Here is a 17,100-nt window from a genome sequence, read left to right as displayed (position 1 = left end):
CACCCATCATAACAAGTGCCCTCCTTAATACCCATCACCCATTTAGCCCATCCCCCTCCCACCTCTCTCCATCAATCCTCGGTTTGTTCTCTATTGTTAAGAGTCTCTTATGGTTTGCTTCCCTCTCTTCCCCCCCCCCACTCATATGTTCGCCTGTTTTGTTTCCTAAATTTCACATTTGAGTGAAATCATATGATATTTGTCTAGCTCCATCCGCATCATTGACAATGGCAAGATTTCATTCTTTTTTAAAAAAATGTTTATTCACTTTTGAGGGAGGAGGGGGAGAAGGGGCAGATAGAGGGGGACAGAGGATCCGAAGCGAGCTCTGTGCCGACAGCAGAAAGAGCAAGGCAGGGCTTGAACTCACGAACTGTGAGATCATGACCTGAGTTGAAGTCAGATGCTTCACCAACTGAGCCATCCAGGTGCCCTAAGATTTCACTCTGTTTGATGGCTGAGTAATATTTCATTGGATATATATACCACATCTTCTTTATCTGTTCATCAGTTGATGGACACTTGGCGTAGGCACTTACTTTGATATGTACATGCATCTTTGGCACATGCCTAGTAGTAAGGTCACTAGGCCTTACCAGGCATGCTGCTGACATAAGTAGAAACAAAGAACTTAAAACGTTGCTTGAGCCTAAACATGATCATTGATCAGATCATCTCATTTTTCTTAATTAGCAAGAGACTTGTAGTAATTAAAAATGAGAAGATTGGCTTTCAGTGACACCTTTACTTTCTGCTATTTTTAGGGCTTATTGTAAATTAGCTGTGCTTGAGGCCATGGAATGGAGAAAGCTATCCAGGCCCTTTTTGAGCCCTAGGAAGCCATATTGGTAGACAATCATGCTTTTTAGGAAGTATTTTGGACTTTCTGCCTTCTGGGTGCATGGTAGGATAGAACTTCTTGGTCTCTTGGTGTTTGGCTGGGAACATGTGACTAGTTCTGGTCGGTGAAATGTGGGCCAAAGTAACATATGTCCTTTCTGGGCTCAGAGCTGTTAATTGCCAGTGTAAGACCAGAGAGCACTTTCTTTTTCTTCACGGTGGCTATAGCTACTTTCAGACTTTCAACCAGGCTGTTCCATTAGCCTGGATGCCTGAGTGACTCTGATGAGCAGAACCTAGCCTCCAGTAGATACATAACGTGAAAGAGGAAGGATCTTTGTCTTATTTCAAGGTTTTGAGCTTTGGGGATTGGTTGTTAGTGCACCATACCTGGCTTCTATTGATGGATGCACTAGAATGATGTTTCTGGCTTCTTCACTGTATTTCTAAATTATCTTCTGAAGTCTCTCCACCCTCCCTCCCCCACCCTGCTCTGATGCGGAGCGGAGTTGAAAGAGAGTGTAGAATTTACTTAGCTTTAGTAAATTAGACCCACCCAGTGCAATTTTTTCTTTCTCCCTCTAAAAATTAAAGACAGCCACAAGTCCTACCCCTCAGCTCTCCCACTCCCCCAGAAGAAAGCATCAAGAGGCTCCACAGGTGCCTTTCTTGATGGTGATTGGTTGAGTGATATTCCTAAGAGTGGGTAACTCCCTAAGTCCCTTTCACATTGAGGTTGTTCTTTTTCTTTTTGTGAGAACACACCTGCAGACTAGTAGTGCTGAAAGGACAGGTGGAGAGGGTACCGTGCCTACTGAAGGTCAAATATTTTACTTGGAATGGGTCCTTTCTCTGCCAACAGTGGTGAATCAGTGACTAGTCTTGTTGCTTTTAGGTTTTTTTTTCTCTACTCAGAGTCCCCCTTAAAATTTGTGACTGGTTTAGTGGTCACAAACTCCTTTAGTTTTTTCTTTTTTTTTTTTTTTTTTTTTTTTTTTTTTGGTCTGGGAAACTCTCTCTCTCTCTCTATTCTGAATGACAGCTTTGCTGGATAAAGAATTATTGGCTGCACATTTTTCCCATTCACCACATTGAATATTTCTGCCATTCCTTTCTTGCCTGCCAAGTTTCTGTGGACAGATCTGCAGTGAACCTGATCTATCTTCCCTTGTAGGTTAAGGACTATTTTCCCTTGCTGCTTTCAGGATTCTTTCCTTGTCTGTGTATTTCATGAATGTGGTTAGGATATGCCTTGGTGATGGTTGGGTTTTGTTGACTTTCATGGGAGTTCTCTCTGCTTCTTGGATTTTGATGTCTGTGTCCTTTCCCAGATTAGGAAAGTTTTAGTGATAATTTGTTTGAATAAACCTTCTGCCCCTTTTTCTCTCTCTTCATCTTCTGGGACTCCTATGATACAAATGTTATTCCATTTAACAAGTTGCCGAGTTCCCGAAGTCTGCCTTCACGATCTGTTACCTTTATTTTCTTCTTCTTTTCAGCTTCAGTATTTTCCATAATTTTATCTTCTGTGTCACTGATTCACTCCTCTGTTTTATCCCTCTTCATTTTTATGGTCTCCTTATGGGTTTGCATTTTCAGTTATAGCATTTTTAATTTCAGCCTGACTAGATTTTAGTTCTTTTATCTCTGAAGAGAGGGATTCTCTAGTGTCTTCTATGCTTTTCTCAAGCCCAGTGAATCCTTATAATCATTATTTTAAATTATAGTTCAGACATCTTATATCTGTATTGGTTAAATCTCTGGACATGAGATCTATTTCCTGTTCTTTCTTTTGGGGCAAATTTTCCATCTCATCATTTTGTCTAGGAAAAAAATAAGGGAAGAAAACAAAAACAAAACAAAACAAACACACACACACACACACACACACACACAAAAACAAAGAAAAAAACAAGGAAAAAAAATTAAAAAACCCCAAAAAGTAGATCCTGGCTGTGTTTTGGTCTGCTTTTTAAAACAATCTATATTGCCCCCCCAACCACCCAAAAGCAAGGCGGAGTCCCAGGAGTGACCGTATGGACTGAGGATCCCCTGGGTCCCAAGAAGAGTGGGTGGCTCCAACATGCTGCACTGTTTATTATAGATAAATAAAATGAAATGAAATGAAAACAAACAAAAAATTTAAAAATATATATATAAATAAAAATTAAAATAATAATAAATAAGGAATAGAAAAGAATAAGAAAATAAGTGAAAAAAATAAAATAAAGAATATAAGTAAAAAGGAAGTGAGATCCTATTTCCCCTAGAGCTGAAGATTGCAGCACTCTATGATCAGTAGACTTGGTGTGAGTGAGTTGTTTGTGTTGGTCTTCTGGGGGAGGGGAATGCTGGGCTCATTCTCCTGCTGTCTTGTTCAGTGGAAATACACCTCCAGGGCACACGGTGGGTGAGGCTTGGTGTAGGTAGCTTAGGCCTCCACTAGGTGGTGCTGATTTGCTCCTTGAAGACTTTCAGCGCTGATGGGTGGGATGAATATGGTGGTGCCACATTCTTCAGCTCTGGAGCTGAAAGTTTGTGCCCCCCCACTCTTTGGGGGAACCCTCACAGAAGAACAATCAGTCATCCCTCTTGTGTCCCTGGTTTCTGTCAGGACCCTGCGTTCACCCTGCCTGTGTCCGATCTTCTTTTATCGCAGGCGTGTGACTGAGTTTCAAAACTCCAAATTTTAGAAACTTTTGCAGCCTGGACCAGTGCTGTTCCTCTGGGGGAGGGTCTTGCCATACTTGTGCAACAGCACAAGTGTTTGCCAGCCCGTGCTAGGAAGTGATCACATGATCATGCAGTGGTTCAGAGTTTATAGCAAAGTAGAGCAGAAAGCTGGCACCCTGGCTCACTGCCCTCAGCCAGAGTCCCTGCTCCTGTGCCTGGGAACAGTGCAGCATGTGGGAGCCACCCATTCTTCTTGCGACCCAGGGGATCCTCAGTCCATACTGTCACTCCTGGGACTCCGCCTTGCTCTGCCACCCGAGTACCTTTAAGTCAGGCACGTCCCATGGTAGTGGACTTCTAAAGACTCAGACTTTGTGCCCTGCTGCTTATAATACTTTGTGGTAGTCTCCATGAGCAGGGCTCCCTCCCCACTGGTGTACCCACAGTTATATCTCCCCTGAGTCAACGCTCAGCACTTCCTGCCTTCCGAAAGGTGGTGGCTTTTCTACTTGTAGACCACCAGTTTTTGTTCTCTCAGACGTCTGATTGATTTCTTGGGTGTTCAGCATGCTTTGATAACTATCTAGCTATGCTAGAGGGATGCACCAAGCTTAGGGTCCCTCTATTTCTCTGCCATCTTAATTCCTCCTCCAAGAATCTGCACTTCTAGAAGCTCCCTGAGATAGTCTGTGGGTTGTAGTTTGGAACAAACTATCCTAGGTGATTTGTCTGGGATAGTTTCCTGTTTCAGGGTATATAGAGGCAGAAGAATAAACTTGGATGAGTCTTCCTTAGTGAATCTCAGACTCTGGAAATGAACTATTTATGTTTTTAAAAAGATTTCGGAATATTTGGAAAGATTTCAAGAGATCATCCTCTTTCTAAAACTTTCAAGGTTATACATTTAATAATAATTTTGTCCTAATGGAGCTATTTTCCCCACTGATTCAGTATCAACCTGACACTTGTTTCTCAATTCGTTCCACTGTAAAAGTAGGATAATAACCATAGTTACTTCCCTGGTAGTGGTAACGATGAATGAAGCAAGTTATGAAAAATAATTGGGACGACAAAGAAATTGGCAGACTTTCTCCCTAAAGGGCCAGATAGTAAAATATTTTAGGCTTTGTGAGTCCTACTGTTTCTATCACAGCTGCTCAACTCCGCCATTGTAGCTTGCAAGTGGCCACAGACCGTCAATGTATGTTGTGACTGTGTTCCAATAAAACTTTATTTATAGAAATAGGTAGTACACTGGATTTAACCTACCGGAAGTAGTTCACCTTCTCTTGCTATACAAGATTGATAAATTCTATTATTATTATTAATGATATAAAGGCTTGCAAATAATCTTTAATAATTAGCAAAATAATCAGTTTTTAATCAAGAAGTATACATACCATCTGCAATTTTTTCAAAGGAAACTGCTTATAGGAGCAATGAAAACAAATGTTGCATTTAAATGGTGGTGTTATTTCAATGGACTCTAAAGAAATAAAGCTTCCACTGATAGCGATTGTCATTACATTGCTCTAGGCATTTCAGAAACAAATCCAGGCCCAAGTAAAGAACAGTGTCCACAAAGGCTTTGGAAAAGTAAGAGGAGACATTTGTCTAAATCTCTAATCTCTGACCTTTTCCCTCTTCAGAAGGCCTTCATCTGGGTTTAGGGCATAGTTTATCTCCCAAAGCACACTTCATGGAAAGAATGGCTGTAGTGGACAGATAAACTGGATGTTTATTATGTTGCTCAAAGCTTACTGACATTGAATTGCTTGTGTCTTTTTTTAGATTTCAGTTCCAAGAAAATGTGTCTCCTAAAAAACTGGTATGCTTCCTTTCATCAGATGACGGAGATTACATATTGTTTTGCTTTTGCCTTGATTATAAAGTTAGAGCTATATACAAGGCTCAATCATTATAATGCTTTTCATCTACTTGGAACATATACTTCTTCCTTGGTGCTTATTTTTTCAAAATGTCAGTGGCTATTTGAAATGTTCTTGTATAGGTGTCTCGCACTGTTAATCCCTTCAAATGCTTTTTAGACCTAGCTTGACTATAAATCAAATATTATGAATCAATTAATTGGGGGTGCCTGGATAGTTTGGTTGGTTGAATATCTGACTCTTGATTTCAGCTCAGGTCGTGATCTCACAGTCGTGCGATCAAGCCCCACATTGGACTCCACGCCAAGTGTGGAGCTTGCTTAGGATTCTCTCTCCCCTTGTGCCTCTACTCCTCTTCCCCACTCATGTACTCTCTCTCTCTCACTCAAAAAAAAATCAATTGATCATATTTGCAAGAAGAGTGCTATTATCTGTGTTAAGTTCCTCCCAAAGCAACATATATATGATTATAAAGAAAATAAACTGTTAATAAGTACTTGATCAATAATAAGGACTTTTGTCAATAAGTAGATTCTAGAGTCAAGCAAAACTGGGTTCAAATCCCAGCTCCACGACAAGACCAGCTGTATGGTCTTGGGCATGTTACCCAAATGCTCTGAGTCTCAGTTCCATCATCTGACAAGTGGGTATGATAGCCACACCCATCTAACAAAATTATCACAAGAATTAAATGAAGTGAATACTATACTGTGCACTTAGCACAATGTCTGGTCAATGGTAAGTACTAAATATGTATATAGCTATTATGGCATATTTATTTTTATTTTTACAGTGGTTTTATGTCAAAGTATCAGAAATGTGGCTATTGGCTCAGCTTTCAACATGAGGTGCTAGAAGTCTGTCACATCATTGCCATCGTTTTTTGAGTCTATCCTCTCATTGTCATCTCCAGGATTTTTGAGCAATGCCCCACTAAGCAAATGGAGCATGATGTAACACCCAAGGACTTTGTTACCAAATACAGTCTGGGTAAGGGGACTATTAAGAGCATCACGCAGGGGATTAGATATTTACTCACTGTTGAAATTTTCCAATGTTTTAAGCCATGGGGCCTGCTTTTCATTCTGTGCATTTCTGTTTTTTTCCACACAACTGTGTTACATAAGGGCTGGCAGCACTATGTACATGGCCATGTTATTTGTCCTTTTGGACAATCTGGCGAACTTGAGGAAAGGTTGGAATGGCCAAGACATTTCATGACGCCATTTTGGTGTTTTACACGGACCTAATTCTGCTAATTCTCTACAACCACCTCTCTGTTCCTATCAGCTCTGAAACATAGAATCTAGATTTAATATTTTTTCTTTTAGCCTTTTTTGTTTTTAAAGAGGAGCTGACTGACACTAAAGTCAAAAGCCTTACTCTGACAGATTAGAACCACTGAAGCTGGAAAAAAAAGGCCATAGAAATAGCAAGAAGCCCCAGGATTTTCAACAGGAAGGAAACTAGGAAATTAGATGAGGTTGTTAGTGCCTGTGTCTTTAAAGGCTTCAGTATCCTCTTTTTCTGAGTGATAATGGCACTTCTGGCTCCCTTCCACTGCCCAGGCCCAGTGAGCCGGTACTGGTAGGAGTTGCAGGGTCCGAAATAGAGCTTCATGGCCAGTTTGGGATCTTTTAGCAGGAGAGACAGGACGTCTGGCTTCGCACCTATCTCTGAAGCGAGCTCGTCCAAGTAGTCGATATAATCGGTCTGCAGTGTCTGACTCTGACTCTTTCCAAACCTTAATGAAGAACGTAGAGAGGGCAGATTCACAAAATGTTATAAGTCACATAAGAACAGTAGCTGTTCGAGGGCTGTTGAAAGAAAGAAGGACTGAGTGAATGAATAAATGAGTTTTGAATAAATCGCCAGTGGAAGGTGTGAGCTTATCTCATTAGAAGGCCCAGATCTCAGATTGAGAGTAGGCCGTGAAAGAAATAGTCATGAATTCATGGCAGTTCTGGGAATGTGACAAGGTTTAAAACCAGGATTATTACTTGGTATTTAATGAGTAGCTTCAATTCTCCAGGCAAGTACAAATTAATCAAGATTGCTGCAAAGATTCATGAGCGAATGCAGATGAAATCTGAGCTCAGTGTCTTGCACAGAAAAGATACTTAATATTTACCTGCTAAATTATGAAAGTACTTGGCACTGTGGCTGGAACGTAATAGATGCTCAGTAAATGTTAGATTAATTAGAATTTAATCATGAGAAAACCCCTATATATGAGGCCCCCAAGTCAGCTGTCCAAGGGTGCTTGATCACTACTGAACCCCATTCTACCGTATCACAAAGTATGCTTCTTTGAACTTTCGCTTCAGATCAACTCCTTTTATAATTTAGTTTGATAGGACATCCCCCAGCCATCCTTCCAGAGACAGTCAGGCCATTGTCACCATCACTGCCCCATCCAATTTCCTCTCCAACCACAGAGAGCGGGCAGCCTGAGAAGATATGGAATTGAACACAGGCATCACACAAAGCCAGATAAAATTAAGTCCAGGAAAAATGTCCTGATTTGGTAACACTTGTAGCTTTACGTAGTTGGTTCTTAAACTAATATGTATAAGAATCACCTAGGGAGAACATAAAAATACAGGTTTCTAGTCTCATCTGGAGGTTCTGATTCAGTTGGTTTGGGTTGTGACCCAGGAAATGTTTAAGAAACAGCTAGGTGGTTCTTGTGGGTAGTCAGATCACTATGCTTTGAGAAACACTGCTCTGTGTAAAGAATTAGAAAAAAAATTCTTACAGATCTATTCTTTTTTCATTCCTCTTGATAGTGTCTGCCATCATAGTCTTCTCTGAGGGCAAGGTACACAAGCCTAGAAATAAAAGGCTGGTTTGAGTAGTGGGTTTGGTTCAGTATCCTTGCTTTATCTAGTACTTGATTCCCACCATTAAACTCTGACCCCTGTTACGCCAGTCAGGGCTGCTGTGTTGTTGAACTTTGGGGTGTGCTGCTCTCTTCTTGAGTTCTAGGTGATGCTGCCCATAAGGGGAGCATGGGCTACTGTGTGAACTCTGAGGTGGAGGGAGTAAGAGAAGTGGCTGGAGAAGGAAGGTGAGCCTGAAGAGCTGGAAGCCATGCCAGGTGGCTTGAGCTGTATCCTGAAGGTGATAGGAAGCCATGGGAGGATTTTCTGCAGGTGGTGACAAGATCAGATTTGCCTTTTGGAAAGATTCTTCTAGCTGCTGAATTTTGGAAAATGGGCTCCAGGGAAGTGAGATTAGTGGCAGCGAGACCAGTTAAGAGGCTGTTGAAGTAAGCCTGGTGGAGGTAAGGTTGAGCAGTGGGGACAGAGGAAGTAGATTGATGTAGGAGTTATCACTATGTGCTTGTGATTACATCTCTGTCCACGGGTGTTCTCGGGCATGTTGAAATGGTCAGTCTCCCCTGGATATGGCTGGTCATCAGACATACCAGAGTCAACGAGTCCATAACCAAGCGTGTCATTAAAGCCCTCCTGGTCAGACTTACATCTTCTTCCACACGTCCTCTCTCTTCCCTTCTTCTTCTTCTGTTCTCTCTATTCATAGCTCTGCTGTCCCCCCAGTTCCCATACTAGAGATCTGAGAGTCATCTGTGATTCCTGTCTCTCTCTCTCTCTGATTTTCTACATTCAGCTGATCATTATGTCCTGCGGATTTTATCCCTAATTATTTCTCACATTTCTATCACCTTCACTACTTTCTCTCTGCCTGGCTCAGCTGCATCGTGTTTCAGTAGAGACTTGCAGACCAGCCTTCTCACTGGTCTCCAAGACCTCATTCTTTTCTCCTTTCAAATCTATGTTCCACACTAATGCTGAACTAATCTATTGAAAATGTAAATCTGATAATGTCTCTTCTTTGCTTATAACCTCTCATTGGGTCCTCTGGCTGCAAAGCTTTCTAAAATGGAGATTCTAGGTCCTCAAGCCAGACTTAATCAGGGTCCCTAAGGGTCCACCAGATGATTTTTATGTGTAGCCAGATTTGGAAAGCGCTGACCTAAGTTTTGTATTGTAACCTTCTTAGCATGCCTTACAAAGGCTCCTGTGTCCTGGCCACTTCTCCAGAAAGAATAATCTCTCACCCCTCTCTGCCTCATGTGTCAGGTTCTGGGAACAACAGACAGCTTATAATTCTCCACATCCATCATGCCTCTGTGCTTTGGCTCAAGTGATTCCCTTTTTTGCACCTGAGAAACCTGGTCATCTAGGAAGTTTTCCTTGACCACATGCCCTCCTTTACCCCACTCTGCTGCTGCTAAGCATCCTTTCTCTTCTTCCTATACCTTCCATGCATTCTTCTACCAAAGCATTTTTCTTAGTATGTGGAAATGATCTGTTTAAATTTCTCTCTAGGGTTGCCTGGGTGGCTCAGTTGAGCATCTGACTCTTCATTTTGGCTCAGTCATGATCCCAGGATCATGGGATCAATGGGCTTCATGCTGAGCACCGATCCTGCTTAAGATTCTCTCTCCCACTGCCCCTCTCCCCCACTTGTGTGTGCTCTCTCTCTCTCAAATAAAAAAAAAATTTCTCTCTATTCCACCAGGTTCCAGCACAAAGCTAGGTATTCAATGAGTTTTGGTTGAGCTGAATTTGAACCCTGGGGTCAGGGAGGAATGCAAAAGGCTGTACAGATACTTAGAAAACTTTCAATAGCTTTATGACTTTGTAAGGACCTGTGAGGTTGAGTTTCTTAACATATTAAGGGATGGGGCACCTGGGTGGCTCAGTTGGTTGAGCTTCTGACTTCGGTTCAGGTCATGATCTCACGGTTTGTGGTTCGAGCCCCACATCAGGCTCTGTGCTGACAGCTCAGAGCCTGGAGCCTGCTTTAGATTCTGTGTCTCCCTCTCTCTCTGCCCCTCCCCTGATCACACTCTGTCTCACTCTCTCTCTCAAAAATAAATAAACATCTAAAAAATTAAAAAAAAACATACTAAGGGTTAATTTGGAGTTAATGCAGAAAGGCCCTGGGTCTCTGGATTTGCATATATTCAGAGGAATTTATAAACATCATCTAGGTAAAACTGGGAGTCATAGATCTTTTTTTTCTCAACTATTCTCTCATGATTCCAGGAAAGGATAGTATGTACTTAGCTTTATGACAATTGAAATTCGATGAACTTTCTAATATTTTTAAAGGATGATTGCAGATATTTAGTATTATTTTATCTCTGTATTTGCTACTTTGAAAATTCTCCACTAACTTTTTAGGATGTTAATCTCATGAGAGCAGCCCAAGTTTGGCCACATTCTTACTGGCAACCTCTGTGTCTAAACTTACTATTGAGCAAGCTCCATCAGTTGTAAAACCCTTAGCCCCTCATTTGGCCCCTCACGTACCTTTGAAAACTCTGGTTGCCCAACGAGCTTGAAGTTCAACAGTTGGGAAAATGGAGCCTAGGGGCTGGATGAAACCAATGCATGCCAGAGTTGACTTCTCCAGGTGAGGAGGGAACATGTACTTATACAGTGAGACCGTATTATCCTTTACTTTAACAAGTGACTCTTCCAGGAAGGGAAAAGAGAAAGTATATCCCGTTGCAAAGACAATGACATCAATATCCTCCTCCACTGTTCCATCTTCAAAGATGGCGGAAGTTTCTGTGAGCTCTATCACTCTTGATTTCACCTTGATGGCTCCATAGAGTATACGACTTGGAAGATCATCATTTACTACAGGTTCTTTCATGAGATGTCTGAAACACCCAGAAGAAAATACTTAGAAGGAACATTTAACAAGGAGTCCTAGAACTCTCTTGATATTTTATGGGGTTGGGCTCTTTGAGTGAGGTTTCTCAAATATCCACAAAACTTTCTTTCTTTTTTTTTTTTTAAAGAGAGAGAGAGAGGAGGGGGAGGAGCAGAGGGAGAGGAAGTGAAAGAATCTGAAGCAGGCGCCACACCCAGCACAGAACCCTATGTGGGTTTGGATCTCACAACTATGAGATCACCATCTGAGCCAAAATCAAGAGTGAGATGCTCAACTGACTGGGCCACCCAGGTGCCCCTATCCATAAATCTTTCTAACTTAACTAGTTGGTCTACCCCGAACCTTACTATCTTGATAACTTTATTCTTATATCACAAATCTCTCCCTCAACAAAGAAGGGAAGGCATGTAAGTGATGTGGGTAAAAGACATTTAAAAAGAGGAGGCATTCCCAAGGACTTAACCAAAATACCAGGGTCAGTCCCTGAATATTCCAGTCATGATTATCCCATTGATATTTTCACTATTGTTTTATGTTATCTGCCTTTAATTATCATGCTGTTCCATTTAATCTCTATCTGATCATAAAGTAAGAAAGGAGAATTTAGTTAAATCCCCATTCGTTTTGAAACTTTATTAAGGGATTAGTATTACAATTAATGTATAAACTGAAGTTTGGGAATATTTGTTCATCCCAAATATCCACGGAGTCTCTGTATGTGATAGCATGGGTGATAAAGTCTGGTTGTATTTCTGGAATTCCTTTTTGTAGATTTGAGAAACATTTTTTTAATATAAGAAAATACATGCTACATGTATTAGATATCAGAGCTGAGCAGTCATATGGTGTTTGTTAAAAGATTCCGAAGCTCTTGTGTTTTGTGTATATATATATATATATACATTTTTATGTAAGCTTCACACCCAGCATGGAGCCCAATGCAGGGCTGGAACTCACAACCCTGAGATTAAAATCAGAGCTGAGATCAAGAGCTGGATGTGGGGCACCTGGGTGACTCAGTTGGTTGTGAGTTCGAGCCCCATGTCAGGCTCTCTGCTGTTAGCACAGAACCTGCTTCATATCCTCTGTCCCCCTCCCTATTTGCCCCTCCCCTTCTTGTACTCTCTCTCTGTCTCTCTCAAATAAATAAACTTAAAAAAAAAAAGAATTGGATACTTAACCAACAGAGCCACCCAGGCACCCTCTGTTTTTGTATTTTTTTTAAAGGGAAGGAGCCCGCTATCACTAAAGAAAAACAAACATTCATAATGTTTGCTTGTGTTTATAAGATCAGCGATATATAACTTCGAGCTCAATAGAGATTTATTTTTTGGCAAAGAGATAGTGAATATGTTCTCAAAAGCCACTCATAGGAAGAACCCTTATGGTGTACAGAGTTAGCAAACAGTAGTTCACATGGAGAATTTGGGACACATGTCCCACTACACCCTTCTGAAAGGAAGGTCACAATCTCTTAGAGAAGCCTTTTCCAAGACAACTGATGGGATGGGAGAAGATATTTGCAAATGACATATCGGATAAAGGGTTAGTATCCAAAATCTACAAAGAACTTATCAAATTTAACAGCCAAAAAACCAAATAATCCAGTGAAGAAATGGGAAGAAGGCACAGATACTTTTCAAAGAAGACATCCAAATGGCTAACAAACACATGAAAAGATGTTCAACATCACTCATCATCAGAGAAATACAAATCAAAACCACGATGAGATACCACCTCACACCTGTCAGAATGGCTAAAATTAACAACTCAGGAAACAACAGATGTTGGCAAGGATGTGGAGAAAGAGGAACCGTTTTGCACTGCTGGTGGGAATGCAAACTGGTGCAGCCAATCTGGAAAACAGTTTGGAGTTTCCTCAAAAGATTAAAAATAGAACTACCCTATGATCCAACGACTGAACTGCTAGGTATTTATCCAAAGGATACAAAAACGTTGATTCAAAGGGGCACATGCCCCACAATGTTTATAGCAGTGCTATCAACAATAGCCAAATTATGGAAGGAGCCCAAATGTCCATTGACTTATGAATGGATAAGGAAGATGTGGTATATATACAGAATGGAATATTACTCAACAATCAGAAAGAATGAAATCTTGCCATTTGCAACAATGTGGATGGAACTAGAATGTATTATGCTAAGTGAAATAAGTCAGCCAGAGAAAGAAAAATATCATATGATTTCACTTATATGTGGAATTTAAGAAAGAAAACAGATGAACATAGGGGAAGGGAAAGAAAAGATAAAAACAGAGAGGGAGGCAAACCATGAGAGACCCTTGGATACAGAGACCAAAGGGAGGATTGCTGTAGGAGCGGTGGGTGGGTGGGAGGATGAGCTCAATGGGAGATGGGCATTAAGGAGGGCACTTGTTGGGATGAGCACTGGGTGTTACATGTAAGAGGTGAATCACTAAAGTTTACTCCTGAAAACAAAAAAAGAAAAAAAAAGGTAATTAAGGTAAAATGAGATCATAAGGGTGGGGCCCTGATCCAATAGGATTAGAGACCTCATAAGAAGAGGCATAAAAGAACCAGCTCTCTTTCTCTCCCCCCTCACTTGAGCACACAGTGAGGAGGCAGCTGTCTGCCAGACAGGAAGAAGGCTCTCACCAGAAACCAAATCTGCTGGCACCTTGATCTTAGACTTCCCAGCCTCCAGTACTATGAGAAATAAATGTCTGTGGTTCAGACCAAACCAACCAAACAAAAGCCAACAAACAACAACAACAACAACAACAACAACAACAAAAGCAGCCTTTTCCAATGTTGGACAGCTCTGGGTATTAGGAAGTTCTTCCTATGATCCTAGTTCTGCTTTCTGAAGCAGCTCTTAATATTTCCTTTTCTTTTTTTAATTTATTATCCAAGTATAATTAACATACAGTGTTATATTAGTTTCAGATGTGTAATATAGCGATTCAACAATTGTACACATTTCTCGGTGCTCATCAAGATAAGTGTACTCTTAATCTCTTTGGTCTATTACATCCATCCCACCACTCACCTCCCCTCTGGCAACCACCAGTTTGTTCTCTGCATTCAAGAGTCTATTTTTTTTTTTTGTTTTGTTTTTCTTTCTTAAATTCCACACCTGGGTGAAATCGTATGGTATTTTTCTTTCTCTGACTAACTTATTTCATTTAGCATTATAGTCTCTAGGTCCATCCATGCTGCTGCAAATGCCAAGATTTCATTCTTTTTTATGGCCGAGTAATCCAATTAAAAATTGGCAGAAGACCCGAAAAGATGTTTTTCCAAAAAAAGACATAGATGGCCAACAACTGCATGAAAAGATGCTCAACATCACTAATCATAAGACAAATTAGAACCTCAATGAGATATCATTTTATACCTGTCAGAATGACTAAAATAAAAAACACAAGAAATACTAAGTGTTGGTGAGAATGTGGAGAAAAAGGAACCCTAATACAGTGTTGGTGGGAGTGCAAATTGGTGCAGCCATGGTGGAAAACATTATGGAATTTCCTCAAAAAATTAAAAATAAAATTACCATGTGATCCAGTAATTCCACTACTGGGTATTTGCCCAAATAAAATGAAAACACTAATTTGAAAAAAAATATATGCACCCAATGTTCATTGCAGTATTATTGACAATAGCCAAAATATGGAAGCAACCTAATTGTCCATTGACAGATGAATGGATACAAAAGATGTGGTATACGTACACAACGGAATATTACTCAACCATAAAAAAGTTCATAATATTTTCTATTTCATCTCTTTAAGTATTTACTTTTTAAAAGGTATGCAGCACAAATTTGGAATTCAAATCCTGGAATGTCTATAATACCCATACTGTTAGGTTGTAGTTCGAAATGCTGTGTTAGCAATTTGGCTCTTTACCAAGAGGCACCTCTAACACCCTTGCTTTATCAATGAGTATAACATGAAAAAGCAAAATGACTTTACTTGTTTTGAGGCTGAAGGCCATAATTTGCATGGTTGAACCACCGATTCATCTGCTGTTCCATCATCCATTTTCGAATTATTTTGAATCGTGACAGGACATTTCGGAGCATGGAGATAAACCGGGTGTGCAACACCATGTCCCAGGGATAGCCGTCTTCGGAGATACGGCTCATGACCCAGGAACCATGTCTGGTGCTGATAAAAACCTGGTAAGCAAAAAGGAATGCTGTTGAAATCAGGGCATTGTCCCTTGTGGGAGGAATCTACTGTGTAGGTGATATATCACATATATGGCTCAGAGAAAAAGACTTAACTCTGGGTTACATGGCTGATTAATGGCAGGGCTGGGAGGTAAACCTTGGCTTCCTGACTACCAGGTTTTTTTTTAATGATACCGCACTGTAGGAACCAACTAACCAACTAATCAGTGAGTAATGGAGCTTTTTGGTTACGTGGCTGGGGTTTTCCAATATGTCCTTCCTCCCTTCCTCCATGGTACAAGATAAGCAGAGAGCATCCCACCTGAGCAGCCTTCTTACTCAGCTCAACGGCAATATCTGAGGCCGAGTTTCCTAGTCCAATCACCAGGATGTGTTTCCCTTCAAATCCCTCTGGATGCTTGTACTGGCGGCTATGGAAATACTGGCCTTTGAACTTCTCAATACCTTCAGGGGAAGAAGAGAGAAATCCATGAACCACGTACATTTCAGTAAAAGTGCATTTTCAGCTTTTCTTTTCTGGGGTCAGTTATTTATTTTACCTCTTCCCCTCTTAGGGGAGTTGCAATGGCAAGACCGATTGGCAGACTCAAAGAATTAGGTATAGAAGAAATGCTAGCATATGGCACAGGACCAAAAGAGTTGATTTCAGAGGCTGCAGCTTATATATTTATTAGAGAATAAACAAATGGCTTCAATGAATACAGCAGAGTCGGATGCTGGCTTCTCACTACCCATTATCCTATTTTTTTGTTTGTTTATTTTTTTATTTTTGAGAAGGAGAGAGGGAGAAAGAAAGAGCAGGGTAGGGGCAGAGAGAGGGTGACAGAGAATCCCAAGCAGGCTTCGCACTGTCAGTGCAGTCTGATGCAGGGCTCAAATCCATGAACAGTGAGATCATGACCTGAGTCAGAGTCAGACGCTCAAATCGACTGAGCCATCCCTATCCTATTGGATTGTATAGTGATACTTTAATATCACTTAACACATGTATTCTTTTAAATGTTATTTGACATATTGTGAAGTGCTATTATTGTAGTTGTGTAATAATTGAATAATATTTATCATTCTTATTTTGCAAAAGCAAACAAAAACGAAAATAAACTAAAAACAGGCACCTAGAAATTGAAGGACACTTCCTACATTGCGGTAAGTCAGTAACTCACTGGACAAACCTTTTTGAAGACAAGCCTCTCTCTGTCTTTCCCAGGAAAATATGACTTTATTAAAGTATTTGTCTTTGATCGTGGGTTGCTTGAAAGAACCTTTAGATCATTAGTTTTCAAAGTGTGGTCCTTTGGCCAGCATCATTAGCTGGAACCTGGAAACTTGTTGGAAATGCAAATTCTCAGCCTCATGACACCGTATCTACTGAGTTGGAAATACCAGAGGTGGAGCCTAGCAAGTTGTGGTTTTAAAAGCCCACCAGGTGATTCTGTTTGCTTTGGGGTAGAAGATCTTATGCCTGGCTGTATATTAAAATCACTTGAGCAACCCTTAATTGATCTAGGCCTACCTTGTATCATTTGAACTTTTGGGGGTCATTAGGATGTTAGAAACTCCACAGGTGGTTTGAGTGTGAGGTCTGGACTGTGAACCACTGTATTAGACATTCCCCTGAGGGCCTTGAGAAGGCAGTATGCTCTCTGAGAGAAGGGCCTGTGAAGTACCAGGAGAGATGGATGTGGGGTTCCATTGGCTACATCCCTCTCCTTCACTCTCTCTGTGTCCATCAGTGTCCTGTAGGAGCACTTATTGCCAGGAAATCTCCTCAATATCCCTGTCTGTGGGCATGGCTCTGAGGAAAA

At 40.8% G+C, this 17,100-nt stretch overlaps 1 protein-coding gene across 3 annotated transcripts in view; it reads right to left on the bottom strand.

Annotated features, from left to right (window-relative positions):
- Positions 1 to 4,726: 4,726 nt before the first annotated feature.
- FMO2 (flavin containing dimethylaniline monoxygenase 2) overlaps positions 4,727 to 17,100 on the bottom strand; it is a 30,596-nt gene continuing 18,222 nt past the window's right edge. For all 3 annotated transcript variants that reach the window (XM_043567616.1, XM_043567614.1, XM_043567615.1), the window contains 5 exons: positions 15,597 to 15,739; positions 15,075 to 15,280; positions 10,748 to 11,103; positions 8,161 to 8,233; positions 4,727 to 7,146 (listed from right to left, as the gene is read on the bottom strand). In XM_043567616.1, coding sequence (XP_043423551.1) covers positions 6,795 to 7,146; positions 8,161 to 8,233; positions 10,748 to 11,103; positions 15,075 to 15,280; positions 15,597 to 15,739 — 1,130 coding nt within the window. In that variant the 3' untranslated portion in view covers positions 4,727 to 6,794. The remainder of the gene's footprint in view (positions 7,147 to 8,160; positions 8,234 to 10,747; positions 11,104 to 15,074; positions 15,281 to 15,596; positions 15,740 to 17,100) is intronic.

The sequence above is a fragment of the Prionailurus bengalensis genome, chromosome E4 (assembly GCF_016509475.1).
Source record: "Prionailurus bengalensis isolate Pbe53 chromosome E4, Fcat_Pben_1.1_paternal_pri, whole genome shotgun sequence".
Taxonomy (NCBI): domain Eukaryota; kingdom Metazoa; phylum Chordata; class Mammalia; order Carnivora; family Felidae; genus Prionailurus; species Prionailurus bengalensis.
Note: the sequence above shows the minus strand (reverse complement) of the source record. Positions and strands in the feature narration are given on the sequence as shown.